Raw genomic sequence first — 18,922 nt, forward strand, 5'->3', positions numbered from 1 at the left:
CGACATCAATATTTTGGAGGTGCCAGGACTGTGAGACCTCTAGCAAGGAAAGCAGCTTATGAATGGAACCAGACTATGAGTAAAGCTAGAGAAGCAGGGCTATCTAAGCCCCTTGTAATTAAAACCCCATATACTGGACATGGCCTTGTTGAGATTTGGTCTTGCTTTGATCCAATCTTCTATCCTGTGAGATTGTATAGCTAAAGTATGTAATTCTTTACTTTTTTTTTCTTACAAGGAAATCACAGTGAAGAGATTGTTTCAAAAGAGTTTCAAAAGAACTTTGCACTTTTCAACAGTGTTGAGACTGTAATGACTGGGGACTTTCAAAGTTAGCATAATGCATTTTGCTTGAGATGGCCACAAGCTTATTGGATTTCTTTTCTCTGTTTAGAACATTTTATCATCTTCTTCACTAGGCTTCAAGATGCTGAGAAGGACCAAACATGGAGAGGAATGACTTCCTGATGCGGTGAACCAGATGTTCTGATATCATAAAAGAAATGGGTGCACAACAACCAGTAAGTCACAATAGCAAACAAATGTGTACAAAATGGCCTTTTATTTTTAATGTTACTTAGAGCATTATACACTTATTTTAGATTAGAAATGGCTAACACCTCAGCCTGGTGATGCTTACCCACAGTCCTAGTGCTCAGAAGGCTCAGGCAGGAAAAACACCAGTTTAAAGTCAGCCCTAGGCTACAGACTGAGAGCATGTCTCAAAAACAAAAAGGTAAAACAAAACAAAACCAAACCCCACTCTATTTGAATCTGTCTATTTTCACTAAGCATGGCATCCTTTTGGAGAGCTGCCACAATCCCAGCTGTCTCTGTCTCGTGTATCTTCAGCAAGCTGCAATGCAGGTTGTTCAGCCCCCTAGGCCATTCACTGAACACATCACCCAGGATGCAGGAAACTGGGGTTTATTTATTCTTTAGCCTTGTTAGTGTGTAGCTTCAGGATGGCTGCCTCAGCTCCAGGAATTTTCACTCTCAAGCCTGCTTCCTGAGAATAAAACAGGCAAGGCAGAAAGAACACTTCCCATTACATATTCAGTTCAACAGTAAACAAGCGTTTTCTCCAGAACCTCACCAGCAGGCTTCTCTTTTTCTTCTCCTATCTGTACAACACAGCCATCCTACTGTTTGAAACTCCAGAAAACAGAGTGACAGGTAAGGGTGAATGAAATTATGCTGTCTTAAAGCAACCGTGAGTTTCTTTGGTGCTAGGAATTCTGCTTCAACACAACCAGGGTCTATTTATTACAAAGGTGCCAAGGAGAACTTACTGTATTTTCTTGCCTCTGCCTCCCATTCTAAATAATTGCAATTTTCACTTTTAGTATCCCAAATCTCACATACGGAGTTGAGCCCTGGAAAGAAAGGATGAGAAAGAGTGCTGGCAGACTACAATTGAGGTATCTATCTGGAATGATCACAGAGGACGGTACCCCGATGTGATCAGTCACCTTGGAGGAACAATGAGCAACTCTGAGGAGCTGAGTTGGGTGGTCAAGTTCACAGGAGGCTGTAAATTCCAACCACTTAAGAGTAAAAAATCTACTCTTAGAATTCGCATCAGTAACCTGCAAAGCTGCCACGCTGTACTGTGCCTAGATCTGGGAACGGGCCAACTACATTGCTGCAGTGCCCTGCATGACTCTGTCCATGAGGACTATGATGCAGCAAGAGTGGAGGGAGAAGGGACTAGTTTCTCTTCCTCCCTGCTTGCCATCTGTCTACATTTCCTGGAAGCACCTCTTTAAGACGTCACTCCCTAGTAGTAGCTGAGTCCCCTTGCAGTTTTTTCAGTCCTTCAAAGAATCAGTATGGGGCTGGAGGTATAGCTTTTCTTTTTCTTCTCCTATCTGTACAACACAGCCATCCTACTGTTTGAAACTCCAGAAAACAGAGTGACAGGTAAGGGTGAATGAAATTATGCTGTCTTAAAGCAACCGTGAGTTCCTTTGGTACTGGGAATTCTGCTTCAACACAATCAGGGTATATTTATTACAAAGGTGCCAAAGAGAACTTACTGTACTTGCAAGTACTTGAGGAGTACTTGCCTCAGTTAAACCCTTAGTACTAAGGAACAAAGGAACCACTCTCATTCGTGTCCACTAATATATATGTTCTTTACATATCCTTATTATAAGTCTTTTTTGCAGAAAAAAGGCTTGCTTATTCTAGGGAATACTAAGCAGAGGCAGGGGAACACATTATTAGTGAGAAGCTAGCATGATGATAAATGAAAACTGAGAGAGTTTGTGCTGGTTTGAATAAAAATGGCCCCCACAGACCCAAGGGAATGGCACTACTAGGTGTGGTCTTGTTGGAGGAAGTGTGTCCCTGGAGGTGGGCTTAGTGGTCTCAGATGCTCAAGCCAGGCCTAGTGTGGCAGTCTCTTTCGGATGTAGAACTCTGAGCTACATCTCTTACACTATGCCTGCTACCATGCTTCTCACCATGATTGAGAGTGTGCTAAATCTCTGAACTATAAGCCACTCCCAATTAAATGTTTATTTCATAAAAGTTGCCATGGTCATGGTTTCTCTTCATAGCAATAGACACCCTGAGACTGAGTTGCATAGTTTTTAGAACATTTCTACAAAATAATACTCATTCTCTTCAGATTTTAAATCTGACTAATTGGTATCTGTCTACACTATGGTTTTAAGTATATTCAGAGTTGTACAACCAATTTAGGAATATTTTCATCTTCCCTCTATTCAAATGAGCCTTGTAGCCATTAGCAATCACTCCTCTTTTCTCCCTATCCCTTTCACTAGCACCATATAATTACGTAATTACTTCCTCTTTTAATGATTTATATCTTCTGGAATTTTCATATACATGAAAACTATCTAATACATGATCTTTTGTGATTGGCTTCTTTAATTTAGTGTTATTTTCATGGTCGTAGGATGTATTTGTACTTTATTTCCATTCCATGGCAAATAGGTCCCTATGTGTATATATCACAGATTGTGTATAATTGGTTGATGAGCATTAGGTTATATCTGCTTTGGGGTATTATTATGAGTGAAGGAATGTTGTCATTTGTCTTGGGTATGTAACAGGGAAAGGTGTAGCTGGGTCATGAGGTAGCACTGCGTTTAACTTACTGAGGAACACCTAAACTGTTTTCCAAAGTGACTGCAATATTTTATACTCTCATAAACAATGTATCAGGATTCCCATTTCTTCACAAACTTGCCAACCCCTGCTATTGCTTGGGTTCTTCTATAAACCATCTTAGGGATGTGCAGTCCTCCTACCACTTTTGGGTTTTATAACACAAATTTTAAGAGAAAAATATATAGACAGAAAACATTGTTGCCTATTTTTGAGTCACTCAATCTCTCTAGCCCTAAGGTTCTATATCACATACCATCTGGCTGAGGCCTAGTTTGTAAAAGACTTACTGGTTTATGATGATTAAAAGGCACACCCCTCAATGTCATTGAAGGAAACCAGTTCGGGAACAGTAGGACTAATTAACCCAGATGGCTGCAAATTAGAAGGCCTGATACATCCAAGGAGCAGCACTGTTGGCATGAGCGTCTCTCCGAATTGTGCTTTTCGTTTGTGTATTAAAGACTTGCACTTCATGATATTTCACAGGACTGGGCATGTTCAAAGTGCTGGCATAACAGAGGGATGAACAAAGTTGTATTAAATCCATTCTCTCTTTGGCATAATATTAACTTGATGGGCACACCCATTAGCCTAGGTCCGCGGTGATGAACTGTGATTGGCCGCAGCGAATCAATCCCATTCTCTGCTCTTCTTCCTTGTAAACTGGGAAAATCTCAGTCTCTTCCACTGAGAAGCAAGTTGGCTCTTTAAAGCCTTTCTTTAGCCGTCCTCACAGAAACGTTAACCTTATTCCGTAGCGCTTTCTACCTCATCTTTATCTAGCTGACTCTCACAATGACCACCTCCTGACTGCAGAGGTACAGTGATTGCTCCTACAAAATCTGTGCGTCTCCTGTCTCAGTGCTTCTTGCCTGGCACCTGAGGTGAACCTCAGGGATCTCACCTCATCACTGAAAACAGGAAAAACTGGGCTCGTAAGACTCTTCTTTTAAGGAGTTACTTTCTTCCTCGGTTTTTTTTTTTTTTTACTTACCAAACTCCCAACAGGAGAAGCCAACAGGCTGTGCAAGCCTGGACGCCAATTCAGGAGGCATTCAATTCTCTCCAGCTCGGAGCGGCCGGGACCGACGCCGAAGCCCTAACCCGACACGAAGCGCCCTCCGCCCGCGGGCTCGCGAGAGCACCGCATCCACCTGACCTAGACCCCGAGCACCTGTGGGCTATCCGAGCGCACCACCGCCACACACCTCCTCAAACTCCCGCAACCCGGCTTTCAGTGACCCCTGGGAGCCGGAAGTGACGGGAAGGAAGTCCCGCCTCACCCAGAGGGCGGGCCAGAAAGATGGCGGCGCCCAGGAGCCGGTGAGGTGAGAGGATCTAGGGATCCCCGGGACTGCTGCTCCGGTGCGTTATGGCCACGTCCCCGCACACTCTTTCCTCGCGCCTCCTCACAGGTATTGTACCCGACTGGGAACGATTGTGGGAGCATTGTTTTTGCTACGCGCGAGACCGTGGTTCCTGCTGGCTGCAACCTTGGAAGCCCTTGGCTTGTCACCTGGCAGGGAGGTGACCTTTAGGGTAGCCTGAAGGGACGAGGCCACGGAGCTGTGGTCCCGCTTTGCACCGTAGGCCAAGTGGTCCATAACATTTGGCGTCTCGTGCTCTTTGGGGTTTCAGACGGTGCAAGCTGGAAGGCAGGGTAAACCGTGGGGCCCCACAAGCCCCGAGCACATGAGAGCCGCGGTTGCTAGCCATTGCCTTTTAATGACAGCAGGCACGCCTGCTGCATTAAGGAGCTGTCTTTCAGCTTAAAGTGTTATGGTGATAACCATGAGGACTGTAACTACAGACTGAATCTCGTTGAGTCTTATCTCTGTACTATCAGTATGGCTCCTTCTGTTAGAAGGACTTTTGACAAATGTATATTTATCGCAAACTCTTGAACAGGTCTCATATCTTACCTTTTCAGAGAGGACAACCTCTACCTAAAACAGGAGCTGTTATCCTCCTTTTCTCATGTCACGTTAATTTATCATGGTTAGCACATGCTGTGATTGTTTGCACACGAAATACAGGTGTACAATTACTGTGCTTCTCCCAATTAGGTGCACACATTGTGAGGGTAGAGATTATCTGTCTCTCTTGTCCACCACTGTGTCCCTCATGTCCGGAACAATGCCTACACGTACACTGATGATGCCCAGTCATTTGTCAGTGAATGGGATTATGCTGGTAGAAGGACTGATGAGGAGGTGGGTTTCGTTGCTAGTGCCCGTGGATGATGGCTAAGTGGTCCATATTAGAGACAAGATAGGAAAAGTCAGGACCTTCTCATGTTGCAGAGGTACTTTGTAGGCCTCCCTGTCACATACAAGCTGCCCACAGTGTCTGGCTGACAGTGGTGATCACAGTGCTACTGTGAAGTTCTTTTTTCCTGTGGGCTTGTGTGATCTCAGGGCAGATTATTTGGCTGTTCTCCATTGAAACATTTACTTCTGTAAATAAGGTAACTAAGCTAGATGATCTCAAAGGTCCCTTCTGGCTCATAAAATAGGGCAGCAAGTGGAAGGCCAGGTGCAATAGACAAGGTTGCGGGATAAGAAATGGGAACTCCTTGGATACCTCAATGTTTTTAAATGACTGTCATTTCCCATAGAGTATATGTGTGTGTCTGTGTATGTTGGGGATTGGATTATGAATCATTTTCGAGTCACTTCTTTGTTACTTTCTATAGTCCCTGATTTGTGAGTGTTCCTTGATCTTGACCTTGGTACTCATTTTCAGAAGGCTCATCTTTTCTTAGCACTTGACCTTTCTCTGTATGGGCCTCAGCTGATTTACAAAGCCCCACGGTCCCAGGCCATTGCTAATGGTGACTAGTGGTATGCTGATTATTTCTCCAGACCTAAATGTATCTGTTGTGAGCCCTAGATATTTTAAAGTGGACATGTGCTTATCCAAGCCTGAATTAGCCTTCATTTTCTAGGTACGTATTCATGGACACATGATACAATTTGGCTAAGCCCAGTGTTGTCATTATTTACAAATACCGTTTCCAAGCTTTGTCTCTCCCCACCCTCACCCTCCACAGTGGCTGTTGTTTCTGTCATTCTGTAAAATTTCAGCTTGGCCCCCCTAATCTTGCAAGCATGTCCAAAGTGGTTCCACTGCAAACACATGTCCAATCCATTTGAAAGTAAGCATGTTGTAATTGTGGTTGGAGGACATGATTTCAGTGTCAATTGGCTCAGCTCTACTTTAAGAGAATCGCCTTGTGTTTCCAGGGGCAGGACTGGTTCTCACAGTTCAGGAAGGCTGCATGAGCAAGACAGTCACCATCATTTCACTCTGTTACATGCCCAGCGTCCAAGAGCTGTGGTATCATCAAAGCACTGAGCACTAAGATGGTAGTGTTTTGAGAGTTCTCTGCTTGGGGAAACAGGAACAATGCCCGCCCCTCACCGTGAAATCCTAATCGGGAAACAAAGTATGGTGCTACTAAAGTTCAACCTAGGGAACCAATGTGTTTATTGGGTTGTTGTTTATAGAGCATGGGTGAGGGGTTACTGGCAGGGTAGTGCCTATTACTCTAGCACCTCTCAGCCATAAGGTCATATGCACTTAGGGCAGAATTGCAAACAAATGGCTGTGAAGAGTGGCTGGAACCTCAGGTGAGAGTCCAAGCCCTCCCCAACCATTCGATGAAGGATATCAACAGCGAGCAAGCTGGATTCTGATGGACTTCGCAAGCAGGCACAGATGGAAATGGGGCTGTTTTGTTCAGAGGACTGCATTCTCCAGTAGATGGGAACAGTTTGCATTAAGAAGTGCTGTCATCAGATGCAGACACCCACAGCCAAACATTAACCAGGGATTGAGGAATCCCATGGAAGATGGGGAGAAAGGAATTTGGGAGCCAGAGGGGTCAAGGACACCACAAGAACATGGACACCACAAGAACATGGCCCACAGAATCAACTAACTTGGGCTCATAGAGAGTCACAGAGATTAAACTGACAGTCAGGGAACCTAGGTCCTCTCTCTATATGTTAGCTCAGTGTTAGCTATAGATGTAGCTCAGTGTTCTTATGGGTCTCCTAAAAGTGGGAGCAGGGGCTGTCTCTGACTCCTTTGCCTGCTCTTTGGATCCTTTTCTTTCTACTGCTTTGTCCACCCTTAATGTGAGAGGATGTGGCTTATCTTATTGTAACTTGTTATGCCGTGTTTGGTTGATATTCCTCAGAGGACTGCCCTTTATTGAAGGGAAATGGAGTAGGAGTGGCTCTAGTGGAAGGAGTATGTGTGTGTGTGTAGGGGGGGGCACTGTTGGGAGAAGAGGAGGGAGAGGAAACTTCAGTCAGGATGTAATGCACGAGAGAAGAATAATAAAAAGGAAAAAAAAAACATGCTATCATACAGCACAATATAATGTGATATAACAGTGGAAAGAGATTGAAAATTTGATAGGTAGAGAGTAGGCCGCATACGAGGAGACTATAAATAAGGTTGATCCAGTTGTGTGTACTTAATTGGAAGGTCATGAGGCAGGATTGCTGTGAAAAAGTAGGTGTGTGAATAATATATGCTGGGAGTGGTGGATTGAATACAGGTGCGGCCATTTGAACAGTTGACCCCGAGGTTCTGGGGCTTCTTCGGCAGGCATTTCGGGGTGTAGTCCCTGAAAGAAGAAAGGAGGTGCATGAAGGCAGGATGACTGTCTTCACTCTAGCTGCTGTTACTCAGCTGCAGTATCAGACTGCAGAGTCTTTCAGTAGGAAGAGAAAGGGAGGGACAGAGCTGACCTGCATGTCACAGTTGAGTGGACTAGTTGAAGGTGAGAAAGGAAGAGTTCAAGATGCCCCGAAACCTGTGATGAAGGATAGAGATTTGTGTGAGAAAGAAATGGCCATAGAGCCATATGGTTATCCATTCACGTGGAGACACCAAAAGCAGTTGTAGATTGGCCTAATGAGGCTTCAGAAATGAAATTAGTAACTACTCATTTTTAGGGACAAGTAGTTGTCTTGTGCATGTTTCTGTTGCTGTGATGAAACACCATGGCCAAGGTAACTTATAAAAGGAAGAGTTTAATTTGGGACTCAAGATTCCAGAGGGTTATCCTCATGGTCATCATCATGAGAGGGTGAGAGAGAGAGGTGAGAAAGAGAGAAAGAACATGGGAATGTCCATCCCAGTGTGGGTGATGGCTCAGGAAGGCTGCCTCCCTGTGCACCGTGCAGGCAGCTTCAGCAGGAGTTTCCTCTCACCTTGCAGCTGTTCCACTGCTTATATAACTCCAGGAAGGGTCTTCTCAATCTCAGAACTTCCTAAGCTTACGGAGCCCTGTTGGTTGGTTAGCTTCTTAAGTATTCCGAGGCTTCCTCTAGGAAGGAATGCTATATTCAGTGAAAATTACTACCTAAACATTGAAGCACACTAGGAAAGCAAGAAGCACATAATGGAGCAGAGAGAAACTTCAGGTTGTGGAAGCCATGAGGGGGGACACTTTACAAAAAGATCAGGTAGGTACCCACAGGGTTGGCAAGGGGGTAACTGCAGCGCACATATTGTCACATGCTGGACTAGGATGATGCCTGAGACAAGCTCTGAATTTGTTGATTCAGGAGGTTTAGTAAAGTGATTAAAATTCAGATTTGGGCCCAACAGAAGCAGCTTCTTCTGAACTGGGTTGGTAGTCCTATTTTATTGAAAATCATTTTCCTTCCTTGTAGTTGTCTTAACTGCTCAACCTTAACGGGGATGTAAACCTTCATTTCAGTTTACTGGCGTTTAGTGAGAAAAGGTGTATGCTACCTTTTTACTTTCTTTTTTTATTGTTGTTGTTAGTTTTTTGTTGTTGGTGGTGGGTTTGTTTGTTTGTTTGTTTTTTGAGACAGGGCTTGTGTATCGTTGGCTGCCCTGGCCTCCCTTTGTAGACCAGGCTGTCCTTGAACGCACAGAGACCCGCCTACCTCTGCCTCCCTGAGTGTTGGGATCACACATTTGATGAGCAGCTGTCATCCCAACATGTCTTCCTCTGTCTGTCTCTCCTGCAGGCTCGGTAGGAGGATGTGTCTGGTATCTGGAAAGAAGAGCTGTACAGGGATCACCACACAGGGTCTCGCGGCTGTTCAGGAATGTCAATAGTCAGTGGGTCACGGTCCAGCACCTGAGCTTTCTCAAGCGCATGGTAAGGGGAAGCCATCCTTCAGCTGCTTCCTGCCTCTGCTTTCCTCTGGGTGAGGGTGAGGGAACTGCAGAGACTCCTATTAGAGAAGTTTTAGGGGGTACTGTTTGAAAAGTGCTTTTATTTAGTGTTCCCTTAAGTTTATCCAAAACTTTAATCTCTTGTTTTGATTATCCTTAACTGAAACCAGAATAATTCTGGCATTTGAAGTTAAATATATGAACTTGAATTTATTGATTAAGTTTGGAGAAAGAATGAAAACGTATGGCACATTTTGACCTGGCTAAAATTAGCAAAACCTGAACTTGTAAGATGCACTTTTATACATTCTGTAAATACATCAGTAAGACAGAAGTAGATGTTTCCCAGTGTGACCCTTTTGTTTTCTTAGAGCATCTGTGCATTTGGAAATACTCCTGAGGGGCTGGAGCCTCGCTCAGTCAATAAAGTGCTCGCTTTGCCACCATGAGGATCTGTGTCGGATCCCCAGAACAGAACCAATAGAAAGGAGCTGGCCATGGTGGTGAGGACTTGTAATCGCAGCTCTGAAGAGACCAGAGTAGGATTCCTGGGGCTCACTGGCCAGCAGCCTATCCCATGAGCTCTTGAGCTTGCCTAAAATAAAAATAAGATGTAGGCCTCCTAAGGAGACACTTGAGGTTGACCTGTGACTGTACCCTTGCTACATGTGAATACACACACACACACACACACACACACACAACTTGTGAGTAGACTAAAATAAAGAGTTTGTAATTTGCCAGTGCTTTTACAGTAGAACTCTTCTAGTTCTCTTACAGGCCTGTATCTGTGTTGACACACCATGAGACTGGCAACATGATGACTCAGTCTTCTAGAAAAGGTCCTAAAATAGTGATACAGCTGGAAATTCATGGTGCTACCATGGAAGAATAGCGAATTCATCGTCCAATGTTCTATTTGGAAGCATCTTACCTTTCATTTGAAATACCCACTTTAAATTAAAATTTAACAAATATAAAATCTTACTAAAAACAATGTATTGGTTTTGTCCATTTTAGGAGTTTAATGTCCTCATTCATAAATAATGGCCTATTTTAATTAGTGTTGGGAAGATTAGCTGAAATATATATTGTATGAAAAAATAAAGGGTCTCATAATGTTACTAGTAATTACCAGTTTTTGCTGGTCGGTGATAGGGGCTGATTCTAAGATGGGTGTTCTTTCCCCGTTTTTCACATGGCTGTAATGAGTGACCCTATTAGTCCTTCCAGTTAGCTCCCCTCAGGACTGTTTGCTTTAGAGCTCAGGGGGTCAACCGCTGATCTTTGCTCTCTGTGATCTTTCCCTGTATTTAGAAAGTCCAACTTGCAGAAAGGTCAGTGAGCTCTTTGCTCCCAGACCTCTGCCATCATGGGTCGCATGCATGTTCATGGGAAGGGCCTGTCCCAGTCAGTGCAGCCCCACGTGGCTGAAGTTGATGTCTGATGACATGAAAGAACAGATTTACAAACTGGCCAAGAAAGGCCTGACTCCCTCCCAGATAGGTGTGATCCTGAAGGACTCACATGGCGAGGCACAGGTCCGTTTTGTGATTGGTAATAAAATCTTGAGCATCCTAAGTCCAAAGGCCTTGTCTCTGACCTTCCTAAGCATCTCTACCATTTGATCAAGAAAGCCATTGCTGTCCGGAAGCATCTTGAGAGAAACAGAAAGGATAAGGATGCTAAATTCCGCTTGATTCTGATAAAGAGCAGAATTCACTGGTTGGCTCATTACTATAAGACTAAGCAGGTCCTCCCACCCAATTGGAAATACGAGTCATCCACAGCTTCCGCTCTAGTGTATAAATTCTCTTGTATACACCAGCAATAAAATCACTTTGAATAAAAAAAAAAAAAAAAAGAAAGAAAGAAAGGTCAGTGAAAAAGAGATCCACCTTCTTTGTCAGGATCTTAGATGCCTACCTTTTTCTAAACCACAAATTTAAAACTATAGCCAAGGCATTAGCTTTATCCCTGCCTCGTTCAGTGCTGACACCTGTGTCCCGCACACTGTAGGTGTGGGCCATGCTAACCAATCTCACATGTAGAAATCTCTTCCAGGTATCATAAAACTATGATTGGTGGAGGACATTAACTGACATTTTTGCTTTTAGTAACATGTGCTGTTTGTCTATCTGTCTAGTATGTCACACAGCTGCACAGGGGCCTTAGCCAGCGAGTCAAACCAAAGCCAGAGCCAGCGGTTTCTCCCTTCCTCGAACACTCGTCTTCAGGGCAGGCCAGGGCAGAAGTGGACGAGCTGCCGTCTCTCTCAGTGCCCAGGCTGCCTTTGTCCCAGAAGCCAAATGAGGAGTTGATAGAGCTGGAAGCAGCCTCCATGGTGGATGGTTCCCTCGACATCCCCAAAGAGACAAAGGAAGAAAAGCAGTGGAAGGAGATGAAGCTTCATGCTGATGATCTGCCTGGCATTTTGGCCCGACTGTCCAAGATCAAGCTCACAGGTACCTGGTTTTTAGATAGTTATGTATTCCTACTGAGCTTTACTTACTCCCTCCCTTAAGCGTTGAAACTCAGGATTTTGCTTTCTTGGGGTTCACACTTGGATATTCTGAATTCTGCTTACACAGAATGGTAGATTGTCTTACATGGTAACCTTTGGGCCAAAATTAATCTCACATGAATCAAAGTACACATTTGCCTTGACTGGTTCTTTATGCTTGTGATGCTTGTACCCACTGTGCATTTAAAATGCAATGCCTGAGTTCAGGAAGCCGCCCTGTGCTGCATGGTGTGAGCTCATGTAACCATGGGGACCTAACTACTCTGTGTCCTATTCCTGTGGGACCTCTGGGGTTACACTGTGTGTGCAGGGTGTAGACTGGCTTACTGTAAGGATGTTTGGAAGTGTTTTCCCTTCTAATTACAGTGTAGTAGATTTAGTTTTGTTACAGCCACTGGTGTATTAGCCCATAATAGTGTCGTTTATTATGTGGACTGCCCCGTGAGCCAGGCAGTGCATAGTTCCTGTGTCATCAGGTAGGTAGGGTTAGACACAGCTCTGTAACAGCCATTTTAAAAGAGTGTTCTGCTTGCCTGCAAACTGAAGAGCTGCACCGTCTTCTTGGATGACAGAATGTGACAAGCTGTGGTCAGGCTAAAGCAGGTGCTCTTTGAAGGCAGAACGTGACATGAGAGCGGGAAAACTCACCAGATGGACAGAGGCGAAGGCCCTGAGCATGGAGAAGGATGACAGGAGAATGGTTCCGTTCGTGTCTAAAGGTGCAGACCCTAGAACTCCAGGATGAAGGACGGAAACTCGACAGCTTCTTTGCTCAAAGACCAAACTCACTTAAAGAAAATTCTCTTTTCGGCTGGAGTGGGGCGGGGTGTTGAATGGACACTGTGAGTGTGAGAGAGTCTAGCAAGAACAAGTCTACTTCCATGTGGAGACAGGTCTGTGTGCTTCATTCCAGCTAAGCAAGAGCTCCCCACACCTCGAGAACATTGAGCTTTGTGATTTCCTCAAGAGGTCTGGTGTCATGCTGTTGACGTGTTAAGAACAAGAATCAATAAGTGACAGCCATACAGACGTACGTCACCTGAGATGTGGCGCCTCTTAGGAGGTCAGCCTCAGAAGCGGCCTGTCAACAGCAGGGTCTTTGTGTGGTATCATTTAACACGTGTAGTCTGCAGATCCCTCTGCTTCTCTTATCATCCTGTCTCTGTCAGTAGCAGCAGCATTCTCTCGCGAGCTGAGAAGCCAGTCTCTTTCAGCTCCAGTCAAGTGTCTGAGTGTTACCGAGAAAACCTTTCATAGTGCCTCTAAAACACGCTTCTCCCTCTGCAGCTGCTATTCTAAATCAGGTTGGGACTCTCTGGGGCCCTTGCTTTTTGAGATTTCTTTCTTTCTAATTTTATGTGTATAGTTGTTTTGCCTGCATGTATGTCTATGTGCTATGTTCATGCCTGGTGTCCACAGACTGGAAGGAGACATCAGGTCCCCTGGAATTGGAGTTACAGGGGGGTTGTGAGCGGCCTTCGGGGTGCCAAGAACTGAATGATGGTTCTCTGGAAAAGAAGCCAGAACTCTAAACCACTGAGCCATCTCTCCAGCCCCTGCATTATGTTCATTGTTTGTTGCAGCTCCTATCTCCTTCCCTCCCATCATCCCTACCACAGTGCATGCCACTCAGAGCTGCCAGCTACTTTCCACTCTCAGTCAATTTGTCTAACCCACAAAAGAGGCCTTTGTGTCTACACATTACCTTCTGTCCCAACTCTGCCTGCTTCTAAGGGCGCAGTGTCCTGTAGTGACAGCCAGCCCTTACATCTCAGCTTACCTATTCCAGACTACCCTGGGAGGCTGATTTGCCCATCTGACATCTGGTTAGAGTCTTCAGGCCTCTTCAGGAAGCATGTACTGGGTGCAACTCTTGAGATCCTAGCTGGGACATTGACTTACCAGTAAGGTTTTAGGAAGTTTTTCTTCACCTTTTTGAGATAATTTCCTCATCTGGAAGACAGGAAATACAGTATATCATTGGAGGATTTGAATTGTATAGTCTATCAAAGCCATTCAGCAATGTTCTTTACAAATGGGAGATGCAGAAAAGTGAATTGCAAATAGTTATGTGAATATTTAAGTGTCTACTTACTGTATGTTGTATTTCTGGGGGAATTGTTTTTGTCTGTGCAGACTGTATAGATGACAGGGAGATGAGAGGGACTGGAAGCAGCGGCAGAAGCTGAACAGAGGCCAAGAACCCTGCTGTGTTCTGCCACATTCAGAAAATTGATGTCAACTTGGTGTCAACTCAGAGGTGCTAGGAGGACTAGTGTTGTCACGTGGGAACTTACTCTGTAGAAGAGTTGTGCTGTTAAAACACAATGGTAACAAGTTCCAGAAGGTTTCGAGAGACAGATGATCACTTTCTGGTTAATTTCTTCTATTGTTGTTTGTTTATTTACTTATTTATTGTTGTTTGTTTATTTATTTATTTGAGACAGGATTTCTCTGGGTAGCCCTGGCTGTCCTGGAACTCACTTTGTAGGCCAGGCTGGCCTGGAACTCACAGAGACCCGCCTGCCTCTGGCCTCCCTGAGTGCTGGGATCACAGGTGTATGCCAACACACCCAGCTATTCATTTCTGTTTTAAATGTCTTATTACCATTAGATTACACAGTCTCTAGTTCCATACATGTCAACTCATGTCAACTCAGAGTTTGCTGCATATCCCCGGTGGACTATAATTCTCCTGCCTCACCTTCCCTAGTGGTAGGATTATAGGCATGAGCCACAGGTCTGGCATGTCTAACTTTCTGTACTTAAAGAAATTCTGGGACTAACTTCTGTGAATGTTTGTACTTCCACACCGCTGTGCCTCCTGTCTGTAGAATACGTGCTCAGACTGTAGTAACAGACTTTAGATATTGCAGTTTTTTATAAACTTGTTCCTAAGAAAGTAAATGCAGTGTGCAGACACAGCTCTGTGCAGACCGCACCTGTATGTGTGCTCTTTACTGATTTGGCCAGTTTGATCACTGAAAAAGAATTTTGTATTAGTTTGCACTGCATAGGCCTTGGTAGAAGTTGGCATCTCTTTCTCTAATTTTGAATATTTTTCTCTAGTTTGCTCCTTACCTCCTTGGTTACTTGTCTGTCTTTTCTTTTGCATGCACACATGTATATATGTTGGTACTCATCTGGAGGCCAGAGGCTGGCACACTGGATGTCTTCCTCAGTTACTCTCCACATTATTTGAGGCAGGTCTCTCACTCAGTTTGAAGCTCACTGATTTGGTTAAACTGGCTGGCCAGTGAGCCCCAGGGATCCTCCTGTCTCCACCTTCCCTGTGCTGGCACTGCAGGCCACACCAGCTTTTTATGTGGGATTGGGGATTTGAACTCTCTTCTCCTGCATATGTGGTATAAACACTTTAGTAACTGAGTTCTTCTTCAGCTCCAATTTTCCTTTTTAAAGACAGATTCACACTTTAGCCTTGAGTGGCCTGAGTACAAGAAAATCTTCCCGCCTCTGTCTCCCAGTTTTCAGGGCTTCAGGCATGTGCCACTATGCACAGCTTTCCAGTCTCAATCTGGAACTTTTGAAGTTGGGCTGAGTACATTTTGTATCTTGAGATGGCTGTGAGCCTGTGGGGCAAGAAATGTTACAGTTTGGATGTGAAATGATTCCCATAAGTTCATTTGTTTCAATCCTTTGTCTCCAGCCAGTGGCACTGCTTGGGAGGTTAGGGTGCTTTTAGGAAGTGGGGCCTTGCTGAAGAGACTTGCTTTGGGGGGCTCTGTGGGTTACAGCCAGGCACTGTGCTAGCTGGAATCCTCTCTGCTTGCGGATTGGCCTTAAGAAGCAATTGAGCTGCCTCCAGCTCCTGAACCATTCCTGCCAGCTTGAACACTGCCACAAAACTGTGAGCTAAAGAACCACCGAAACTGAATCAAGCAGCTCTTCCATCCACAATGCTACCAATGCCCAGGATTCTGTCAGTGTGGTCCGAGCAAAGCAGTCCTTCCTCCTGTCTGAATAATTGCAAAGAAAAGCATCGTCTTGCCATCAGCCATGCTCATTGAAAGTATTTCTGTTACATTCTTTGGGTTTATATTTGTGACACTTCATTGTCTTCTTTTACTTTGTCCCTTTTACCTTTTACTTTGGTGAGTTCAGACGTACCCTGTCTTACTAAAGTCCTAGTTCAAAGCTCTTGTGATATGCTTGTATGTTTGTTCAGTCTATAAGATTTTTGCTGTCATCCGTTACCTGTTTCATTAGAAATGGAGTTAAGCTTCATGGCTCACAGTTCTATTGAGCCACAGTCTCCTATATCCTTAAATAAGGTTTCATTGGCACCCAGTCACACCTTCAATCTCAGCACTTGTGAGGCTGAGACGGGCTGATCTGAGTTCAAGGTCACCCAGGATTACCCTGTAAAACCCTGTCTAAAGAAAAGAAACAAATGGCTATGAGGGAAAGCTGAGTTTGATTTGGGCAGATTCCTTTTACAGTGCGCTTGAAAGAATTGGAGCTAGACAATTCTGGTCTGGAAGCATTAGGGGTTTTCAGATGGAGTCATTATCGAGGTCACAGTAAAGAGGTCACAGGTGTTAGAGGGTGGTAGGCAGAGCAGCAGAGCAGAGGGCCCAGGGCAGAGTTCCATAAGATCATTCCTTCTGGTTCTTATGAAGGCTTGTAATGAACCTGCAGGAAAAGTGATAGTCAGAGGAGGGGAAAATAAGAGAGGGCCCTGTCACAGGCAGAGGTGCAGGCCCCTCCCCACCAGAAAAGTCTGGGACCACACTGCAGATGGGGAGGACTGCTCAGAGGCCAGGCTGGAAGTGCCGGAAGTCAGTTCCCACTTCCTGGTGAGTCAGGAAATGGCAAGCTGTGTTTCTTCTAAATGCTTACAGGATCTGCTTTGAGTAATCTACTTCATTTTTTAAAGTTTATCCCATGAGTATTTCATTAGTAACAAATAAAGGGTGACTAATTTTTTTTTTTTGCTACAACTTTCCTTTATTCTGGCTATTGTAATGTTTTCTTTTATGTGGTTTATGTGGTTGTATATCTGAGTCAGCATTAACCCTGATACCGGAGGGTTTAATATGTAAAACCTGATGTCTGAAATCTTGAGCAGGTAGTAATCACTTAATATCTTAATTATTCTTCAGTGTGCGTGGAGGCACTGGCTCCCAGGTGTCAAAAGAGTAGGGAACACTGATGGCATGCTTGTTAAAATGTTAATTTCTTGCCACTGTGCTGGGAATTCAGGTACCCCAGGTCAAGGACATGACCCAGGGATCTGCCTGTCTGATATTTAACAGAAGGTCAGGTGATCAGGACATAGCTCAGAAACCTGATGGAGGCAGGACCGTTAGAATCAGTCCCAGACCTGCTGGTTTGACTGGTGCTGGAGAGAGCGTCACTTACTGAGAGCCAGAGCTGGTGGGTAAGACAGCTGACTACAGGAAAGGCAGCTGGGCAGAACCTGGACCACACAAGAGAGGCATGCAAAGCAAGGTGTTCCAAGGAATGGGGGCTGCCACCTCACTACAGCCATGGGTAGAACAGACCTAGGGTCGTTTAGTTCCCTCATAGGATTTTATTTATCCCATGTGACTAACTGAGTTAAAGCCATTGCCTTCTACATACTCCATTAAAAGAAGTAGCACCCTTTAGTGACCCTGAGTTCTCTCATCTGACTGACCTTGTACTTCCCTCTTTAGTTTATTTCTTGAATTCATACAGCCTGGACTCAGCAGAAATTTGTCTTTAAGGAGGTCCTTGATGTATGTAAATTGATTTCTCTTGGACTCTTAACATCTTAGTTCATTTCTAGCTAATGGCAGCTGAGGCAGGAGTTTTTGGGTGTCAGCAGTCACAGTTTAGAACGAGTCTTTTCTGTGCTTCTTCTGTTTGTAGTTACAATATGCCAAGGAAGGGCTATATACTGATCAGACTTAGATTCCCTTTGTACAAGGGTAGACTGGCTGCAGCCTGAATCTTCTATTAATTAGGACATGGGCCAAACCTTTGCTGATGCGAATGTCATTTGAAGACAGTGTGTGTGTGTGTGTGTGTGTGTGTGTGTGTGTGAAGGAAAGTAAGACTGGGTTTATAAAGGAGTAATAGGCCTCCCTTGAGCCCCCTGCCAGCTGAGCTATTTACAATATGTTTTAGCAGTTTGTTGCAGAGACCACACCAGGGTGAGGAAATTTTATTTGGATTAGGATCATAAGAGGCTGTAGTGACTCAACTGAATTTAGACTGAATATAGGTCAATAAAAAGCAGGACTTTTCCTCATGAACATCTGTGCTGAAAAGTTACATTTCTCAAGGCCAGCACACTAGGTGGATTATTTATTGGAACCAATAGATGAAGCTGTTGCTGGAGCTGGTAGAGACCAGAGTGAGTAGACCTGCCCCACACTCGGGAACACTGCTTTTAAAGGGAAATAGGCACATGGCGCTGGTGTATTTAGATCTCTTTGTGTGGTGTAATGTGGTCTCTGGTGTTAGCTGTACCCAGCAGCTCCCATGCTGCCATCCTACTTGCAGAGTAAAAATATAAGCTCTTTAGGCTTACACTTTGAATAATTGGCAATAACATACTTACTGAATCATTGTATAATATTTTAAATTATGTAACAATTAACTATTTATTTTAAGAAAATACATGTAGGTTAAAAAGATTGAAATGCTCTTATAACTCTATTATGTCACAATAACTACCATTTTATAGTTTTTGGTAAATTAGCATGTAGAATTTAATATCATACTAATACTCATCTTTTTATGAGACTTACTCTGACTTAGGTTTTTTTGTTTTTGTTGGTTGGTTGGTTGGTTGGTTGGCTGGTTGTTTTTTTTTTAGTTTTTTAAGACAAAAATAGAAAATAAGAATGCTGAACAGATAGCTCAGTGATAAGAGCACTTGTTGCCGTTTAAAGGACCTGAGATCAAGTCTCAGTGCCCACACTGGGTCGATCCAGTCTAGGAGGTCTAATGTCTTCTTCTGGCCTCTGATGAAACCAGGTGCATGCAAGTGGCATACATTTTCTCTCTCTCTCTCTCTCTCTCTCTCTCCCTTTCTCTCTTTTTTACACACACACACACACAGACAGAAATAAATCATTG

General features: G+C 44.2%; 1 protein-coding gene, 1 long non-coding RNA gene and 1 pseudogene across 2 annotated transcripts in view; 2 read left to right on the forward strand and 1 right to left on the reverse strand.

Moving 5' to 3' along the window:
• Positions 1-545: 545 nt before the first annotated feature.
• Positions 546-4,390, reverse strand: LOC132646278 (uncharacterized). Its single transcript, XR_009584396.1, has 3 exons — positions 4,136-4,390; positions 3,429-3,647; positions 546-1,376 (listed from the first exon to the last, which is right to left on the reverse strand). It is a non-coding gene; the product is annotated as an uncharacterized LOC132646278 (long non-coding RNA).
• Positions 4,391-4,410: 20 nt separating this feature from the next.
• The window catches only part of LOC110556789 (protoheme IX farnesyltransferase, mitochondrial), a 114,598-nt gene continuing 100,086 nt past the window's right edge, over positions 4,411-18,922 (forward strand). The window contains exons 1-3 of the mRNA XM_021650726.2: positions 4,411-4,556; positions 9,159-9,292; positions 11,456-11,774. Of these exons, the coding sequence (XP_021506401.1) occupies positions 4,514-4,556; positions 9,159-9,292; positions 11,456-11,774 (496 nt within the window). The 5' untranslated portion in view covers positions 4,411-4,513. The remainder of the gene's footprint in view (positions 4,557-9,158; positions 9,293-11,455; positions 11,775-18,922) is intronic.
• LOC110556788 (small ribosomal subunit protein uS15-like) lies at positions 10,594-11,442 on the forward strand (annotated as a pseudogene).

This window comes from Meriones unguiculatus, chromosome 11, assembly GCF_030254825.1.
Source record: "Meriones unguiculatus strain TT.TT164.6M chromosome 11, Bangor_MerUng_6.1, whole genome shotgun sequence".
NCBI classification, from domain to species: domain Eukaryota; kingdom Metazoa; phylum Chordata; class Mammalia; order Rodentia; family Muridae; genus Meriones; species Meriones unguiculatus.